The following is an 8,179-nucleotide window of genomic DNA, read 5'->3' as shown; positions in this document are numbered from 1 at the left end:
TAATTAGAATATAATATAGACTGATACGGTAATCCACGTTTCATAAAGTCTGTGGGCTACTACAAGCATGTGCTCTTTTACTGATACTATGCATGTGCTATTTTATCATAATGTTTTGTTTTACTATTGTATGATTTGACATATTAAGGCCTTGTGTTTGAAGTAAACAGCCACTAAATTAATTAATAGATTGAGGAGCTACAAATTAAGGTAATAAAGTCAACCAAACGCCTACCAAATAAATCTGTCTCTATAGAAGTTAATAAGGGCTTCACTTATCCAGAATCTAATGAAATTTAAGGTACTGAACTGCTTATAGGACAGAATTTAGAATAAAAACAACAAAAGTTGTGTTCTTGCTAACAGCTCGGCTTAAATTTCAGAATCTTTCAAGCATAATAAGGTATTAGAAATGCCTTTGGAATTATTCACAGTAAATTAGATTTGTTGGTGGTATCATTCATAGAATACCAACCAAGAAATCTATTCTTCATCACTTCTCTAAAATGCTAATAGTCAGCTGACTTTGTACTTGTTATAAAAATAGATACAAATATGGAGTTCTGCCTTCTTGTGATTGACAGTTGAAATATAATGTAATTTTTATTGAAGTATATTCCATGTACAGTATTATATAATAGGTGTACAATATAGTGATTCACAGTTTTTAAAGGTTATACTTCCTTCGTAGTTATTATAAAACATTGACTATATTCCCTGTGTTGTACAATATATCCTTGTAACTTTTTTTTAACATCCTTATTGGAGTATAATTGCTTTAAAATGGTGTGTTAGTTTCTGCTTTATAACAAAGTGAATCAGCTATACATATACATATATCCCCATATTTCTTCCCTCTTGCATCTCCCTCTCACCCTCCCTATCCCACCCCTCTAGGTGGTCACAAAGCACCAAGCTGATCTCCCTGTGCTATGCATCTGCTTCCCACTAGCTATCAGTTTTGTGGATTATTTTATATCTAAGAGTTTGTACCTCTTAATCCCCTTCCCCTATATTACCCTTCCCCTCTTCCCTCTCCCTACTGGAGGGCATTATGTTCATTGAAATGTCAGACAGAGAAAGATAAATACTGTATGATATCACTTATATGTGGCATCTAAAAGATACAACAAACTAGTAAATATAATAATATGATATTTTTGTACAATGCTCGTTTATAAGTGCCCCAGAATAGATTCAACATTTATGGTCCTCCTTTCCATTTAGGAGGCATTATCTAAGATAACTCTGGGCTTTGAAACTTGAGCTCTTATACTTAGTGTAAAGCGCTAGAATATACCTCTAAAATGATAGCTAACATTTTGTGATGAGGCAGGAACTGAAGAATGGACTGGTTTAGAATCAGGCAGAACTGACTTGTGGTCTAGATTTGTGACTTTGGGCAAATAATCTCACCAATCTGAGTTCCCTTTTCCTTATATGCATAACAGGGATAGTAGATTCTTATACAGTGTTAATGTGAGGATTACCTGTGACAACATAGGAAAGGCACATAGCATAATTTCAGTGACCTTGTCTTCCTCTTAAAATCCATATATCCTAATAAACTAACACACACACACACACACACACACACACACACCATTTTAAAAACATCTTTTCAAAGTGCTTATTAAGTGCCTTCTAGAATATCTAATCTTCAACCAGCTCAACAGATACATTAATGCACATACATTTTAGAACTCATATCACATTCACTGCATGCCAGTTAACCATCAGGAAAGAGTTTATTAGATGAAAATAAGTCTGTTGTAAAAGATTTCCTTGTAATTACTTCACTGCCATTATCCTGGCCACACGTTTACGGAGCTTTTCAAATTAATATGCTTAGATTACTGAGCAAGTAATCAAGCAGTGGGATTCTATGAGGAACTCAATTACTAAAGAAAATGATCACTCAAGCATTTGAGAAGTCAGGGCTACATCTAATTTTGAATAGTGGATCATTATTGACATTATGGAAGCATTCAGTACAAACACTTGGACATGTAGCACTAGAAAGGGTATCACTTTCTATACATGTGGTAAACTGAACAAGCTGCTTGCTAACATCTCTGTTAAATGTTATTCTGCCTTGCTGAAAAAAAATATCAACCTTGAAATCAGTACTTAAAAAAAATAGGGAGCTGTTGCTTGATTGAATAAAAATTGGATTGTTAACTCACATTTAAAATAAACAATTCTAATTTTTCTACTTGAGATAGAGTAATCTTTTATAGCCTAGAAATATTTATCCAATGAACACAAGTGTAAGAATTGCTTTCTACATATTTCCATATTAGAAACTACTTAAATACTTTCATTATTGCATTTTAATCATTCCACCACCAAAAGGCCCTCTTTTGACTAAATGATTATATATAGATCCATGTGCTGTGTTTTTACTCATTTAATAATTTTAATCATACTTTTATTTTCTCCAAATTAGGCATCATCCAGATGCTTTTGATGAAAATTATTTTTCTAATTCTGATTTTTATCTAAGAGTTAAAGCAAAGACTATTTTAAGAACTTTGCTATAGTGTCTTTTAAAAAGCATCTGAATGAGGAAAGGTAGTGTAGGAAATGGGTTGAGACTGTTATGTTTATTGTTCTTTCTCTGCTCTCTACCAAGGCAAGCAGTAAAGAAAAATCATTCAATAGTGAGTGATAATTCCTAATAAACCTAGTAGTCATCAGCTGTGTGGCCTTGGGGAACTTACTTCACCACTCAAAGTGTAATAGTATAGCATGATGATGATGATGATGATGATGGTGATGATGATGATGATATTGATGATGATAATAATGATAATGTAGGCAATGCTAGCCTACCAGAAACATCATTAGCATAAAATAAGGTAGTTTTTATAAGGTAAAAGTGTTGTGAGAGATTATCATGATTATTCTGAGCATCATTTTTTTGGAGCATTAATTTTTTTTTTTTTTTTGTGGTACGTGGGCCTCTCACTGCCGTGGCCTCTCCCATTGCAGAGCACAGGCTCCGGACGTGCAGGCTCAGCGGCCACGGCTCATGGGCCCATCCACTCCGTGGCATGTGGGATCTTCCCGGACTGGGGCACGAACCCATGTCCCTTGCATCGGCAGGCGGACTCTCAACCACTGTGCCACCAGGGAAGCCCAGAGCATTAATTAATTTTTAGTCATGTACCACATAGAAAATATACTGAAAGATTTTCTCCCTTTCCCCAGCAAAACGAATATATGCACAGATTTTTTAAATGTCAGTAAAATTTCAGGAAACCATTGCCTTTCTTAGGCTTATTCATTGACTACCCTGTTTAAGGTCCCCATTGTGGTAGAAGTCCTTGGTTGCCTGGTCAGGAGTCAACCCCTCACATACCTCACACCTGACTTCTACCTTCATCATAAAATTCTGAAATGTTCAAGTATGTATTAACCCATATGGATCTCCAGAATGACCTAAGCCTAAAAGCGTATGACACTCCTCAGTGAATTAGTGAATTGTTACATTTTTCCCTCTCCTGTTGGACATGAAAAAGAAGTATGTTTCCATAGTTGCTTTTGGCAGCTGTCTCATGAGGACAAGGGTAACCAGACCTAAGATGAAGCCAGCACTGTGAATGGCAGATAATACTGTTAAGCCTGTGGAAAAATAACCTGCTGTACACTGAACTTCCTGTTATAGCAAATAATAAACTTTACTTACACATCCCTGAAGTCTCAGTTCAGATATCATTTGCTTGGTGATGATGTCTCAGACTAAACCAAACATGACTAGTCCATCAGGCCCTCACTCTCAAAACATCTAATGTACATAGAGCTTTATCATTTAACTCAATCATAGTGATTAATATCAGTATGATAAGAAAAACCTGAACAGCTTAAGGGCAGAGAATATTTTTTTCCTTTGTTTGATTCATTATATTATTGCATTCACGGAACTGTCTCTGCCACATAATAGGCACTGTACATTTTTTTTTGTGAATTAATGAACACCAGAATACAGTTTTAAAAGACATGAATGGAAAAAAAGTAGGTGGATCCTGCTTACATTTTTCTGAATCCTATAACTAGAATTTTAGTACAAACTCTATTTCCTTGCTATGAGAAGATAAGTATAGAATTCTTCATAAAAGAGCAATAGCAAATAATGTTTATATCAGGTTTTCTGAGGTAATATTAGTTATTTGCATGTGATGGGATGAGGAGTATTGCATTCATTTTTACAAAATTCTGGAAGATGATCTTTGACAACTTGAGGAGGTGTCCAATCTTTAACATTCAGTCATGGCTCAGAAATTCTTTTTCCCTCTGAAATTCTGGTATAACATTCATCCAGAAAAGTATGCAAATAATAATTGTACAGCTTGGGCCTCCCTGGTGGCGCAAGTGGTTGAGAGTCCGCCTGCCGATGCAGGGGATACGGGTTCATGCCCCGGTCTGGGAGGATCCCATATGCCGCGGAGCGGCTGGGCCCGTGAGCCATGGCCGCTGAGCCTGCGCGTCCGGAGCCTGCGCGTCCGGAGCCTGTGCTCCGCAACGGGGGAGGCCACAACAGTGAGAGGCCCGCATACCGCAAAAAAAAAAAAAAAATAATTGTACAGCTTAATGAATAAACACAGAGTGACCACACCTATGTAACCACTACCAATCTAAAAAGCAAAATTGTACTAGCACACCAAAAGCCCATCTTAGGCCCCAATCTTTAGAATAATGTAATAATAACATCTGCAGCGCTTAGACCAATTTAGTTCCAAAAATTACTGAAAGTAAATAATGAATGATTCATGAATAGCTATTCCATGTTAAAAACTTTATTCACTTTGGAAGGAGACATGTTAATCATTCTTAATGTACTTTCTCCTGTTTAATCCCTTCGAGCCCTTAACCTGTAGTGATTCTTGGTAGAGTAAATGAATCTAAAGAGTTCATAAAAAGAGATTTGTAGATTTTACATCTGGAAAACAATCTTATATGGATTATATTTAAAATTTGTCGCTGATCTATTTGTCTTGCTCATTCTTATAGTTGATGAATTCTCTCTCTGAAAGGTGAAGAAAAAAAAAAACCTTTCCTTTTAGAAGGATAAAACTGAAGGAAATGAGAAACCTAACAATAAAAAAAAGATTAAGTCATTCAGAAATTGGTTAATTCATTGCCTGACAATTATAACAGAAATGCTTTAAATCTGAAAGCCATCAATCCCTGACTCTGTTTTTCTCTTCAACTTAATTAGAAGAAAATAAAACACAAATGTATTCTTGTTTAGCTGGAACTTTGGGGAAATATGTAGGAAGTTATAGGCAATAGAGCACCAGCTGCTTCTTTGTTGCTAAGTTTATCAGAGAGTTAGCAGCAAATGTGTTTTTATAACTTATCATTCCTGTGTATTAAAGTTCTATGACTAGCTGCTTAGGAGAGGTAGTAGGCAAAAGCCATGTTACCAAAACTGAGTTAAAATGCAGCACAGAGATAAAAGTGTGAAACAAAGTATCATCAGTAACTAAAAGCACACATTTCTTTGGGAGATAGATATTGACAAATATTTATAAGAAATATTTTCCAAATAAAATTGTCCATGATCTCATCAGCCTAATTATCTGGCAATAATGACCTGCCAGATGAAGAGTTCTGGCTGTATATCTTACACAAGGTGATAAATAAGAGTCTCTGATAGACTTTTGAAGAGAATAGAAGAACTGAAAGCTTTTAAATGTTAATATCTTACTGGCTTTACCTACGATAATATAATCCAGGGACTATGGACCCCAAATTAGGATGTTTTTAGTATCCAAAGTAGTTGCTTGTATGAATTTTATGACAAATACTGATGAAGAAATATGTCCATAAAATATTTCAAGTCAAAAAGCAAAAGTTTATACGTAAACTACATATACATAGTATGTATACTATGAGTCTTACTTTTAAATCATATTTATCATCTTGCATTGGTATTAAGATCACTGTTATCTTTATCTGACAAATCATTCTGAAATATAATACATTTTAAAGCTAAAGGAGGGTTCTAAAGTCCTTTGTCTTCAAGCATACACAAGTTTTATAACACACATCAAAAATATGCTCATTGGATATAATAATTTAAATGTTTTCTTTCTCCTGACCAAATATTTGGTGAATTGCTTACAATGATTAAGTGATTAGGCTCCTTAACTTAAAAAAAAAAAAAGTACTTCCATATGTTGTCACAAAAACTCTTTAAAACATTCTTGTGTCACTAAAGGAGACAGAATGTCTGAGATTACACTGACTTTTATTTTGGGATCTCCGGAGTAATGATGTTTTACATGACCAAAGACATCTCCAGAGCCTCTATAGCCATCTGATCTTTGATTTTTACCCCTTCCCAAAGTTGGCTGCAGACATCCTCAAGACACAGATGCATCTGTTCTTTCATCCATTCTTTTAGTTAGTGTTTATTAAGAAACCACCATGTTTAAGATTGACATTTGCAATCCAAAAGAATTGGTGTGTGTGTGTTGGGATATGTTTGGCTGAGAAGACAGAAAGATTCACAGGTTTTAAGACTCCAAAGAGAGAAATGAAGGAATTCTAATAGCTATGACTCAAACAAGTTCCTAGTAAGTCCCATGCTAAATAAAACAACTATTCATTGGGTGTTAATAGCTTTGGTACTTTCTAGTAGAAAAGCAGAAATTAAGTAATTTGCCCATGGGTACACAGTTTCTTATTTATGAACAATAATGCCACCTGATTCATGGAGTTTGGGAGAAAATTAAATGAGTTAATACATGTAAAGTATAGTACCAGCTAAATTGATAAGTACTCATTAAATAACAGCTACTATTATTGTTATTACCATGCTGGGTACTATTCTAAGTACTTTAAGTACATTATTTAATTTGATCTTCACAACAGCCTCATGTGGTAGATAACATCCTTCCCTTTTTATAATTAGTAAACTATGAATTAGAAAAGTTAAGTAACTTGTCCAATGACATACAACTAATATGTGTTGAAAATACAATTTGAACTGAGACAATCCAAGGTTCATGCTCTTAAAAACTATGTTACGGATTCAGAAACTAAAGAGACTCTTGGAGAATAAAGCAGAGTCTAACAGGAAAATAACTCAGACCCAGTATTCAAGAAAGCTCCAGATTCACACGTTTTGCTTGATCTTCTGGACTTGAACTCCCTGGGAGTCCAAAACCAGATCAAAGACACATCATCAGCTCTACAGAGGCAGAAAAAAGTAAAACTTAAGTGGCTTTGGGGGTAAGAAGAGGGACTGTCTGCAGTTGGGCACAAGGGACCTATTTAGGGAAAATATTATAAAATTCCTCTGTAAGGCTTTTTTTGGGGGTGGGTGGGAGGGAATGTTCTAAAATTGGGTTAATTTTAGATGATGTTAATTCCACACAACTCAGTAAATTTACTAAAAATCATTGTATTGTACACTTAAAATGGGTGGTTTTATGGTATGTATATACATTATACCTCAAGAAAGCTATTATTTAAAACAATTTTTTAGCCCAGTGCATCCTGGAGGTTGACCATGCCAGTGTTTAACCACATGTGTGGTGTGAACTTACGAGAATCATGTTGTGAAGAGATGGGGGCTGCAGTGACTCACGCAATCAGGAATTTCAACCTAGAGAACCGGGCGCAATGGGAAAGCAGCAGGATGAAGCCCTTCCCCGCTCCCAGGCACCCCTCCACCAAGAACCTCCTGCAAGAGCAGATGAGCAGCCATCCAGAAATTAAGGGAGAAATTGCTAGAAAAAATGACAAACTGCTGTCATTACTAAAAGATGTGTATGTCGATTCCAAAGATCCCGTGTCTTCTTTGCAGGTAAAGCAAGATGTAAATTCTCTTCTTAAAGATTTCATAACTTTTGAAGTAAAAAATCTTACTCCCTGAAGGCAAGAAAGCAATACAATCAAAATGAAGAGAATCTTGAAATTACTTTTCCTTAATGTACTCTATGTCCCCGTACCCTGTTTATTTTCTCATTTGTAGCATATTAAATTATATAAATTAAAAAAATAAAATTAAAATAAAATAAATAAAAATTTAAACAAACCAATAAAAGATATAGATATTATGTTTCTGCTCTAATCAACCATGAATCTCCAAGTTGGGCCTAATGAATTGATACTTGTTAACTAAATCTATAATAGTTTTTCACTACTGTGAAATAAATGACCCTAA

The 8,179-nt window shown here is 35.1% G+C and overlaps 1 protein-coding gene across 1 annotated transcript; it reads left to right on the top strand.

Moving 5' to 3' along the window:
* The first annotated feature begins 7,579 nt into the window (after positions 1-7,579).
* LOC132495478 (NADH dehydrogenase [ubiquinone] 1 alpha subcomplex assembly factor 4-like) lies at positions 7,580-7,888 on the top strand. The gene has a single exon (XM_060107368.1). The coding sequence runs from the start codon at positions 7,580-7,582 to the stop codon at positions 7,886-7,888; it is 309 nt and encodes a 102-aa protein (XP_059963351.1).
* The last annotated feature ends 291 nt before the right edge of the window (positions 7,889-8,179 follow it).

Source organism: Mesoplodon densirostris, chromosome 8, assembly GCF_025265405.1.
Source record: "Mesoplodon densirostris isolate mMesDen1 chromosome 8, mMesDen1 primary haplotype, whole genome shotgun sequence".
NCBI lineage: Eukaryota > Metazoa > Chordata > Mammalia > Artiodactyla > Ziphiidae > Mesoplodon > Mesoplodon densirostris.
The sequence above is the reverse complement of the archived record's forward strand: the minus strand, read 5'-3'. Positions and strand labels throughout refer to the sequence as shown.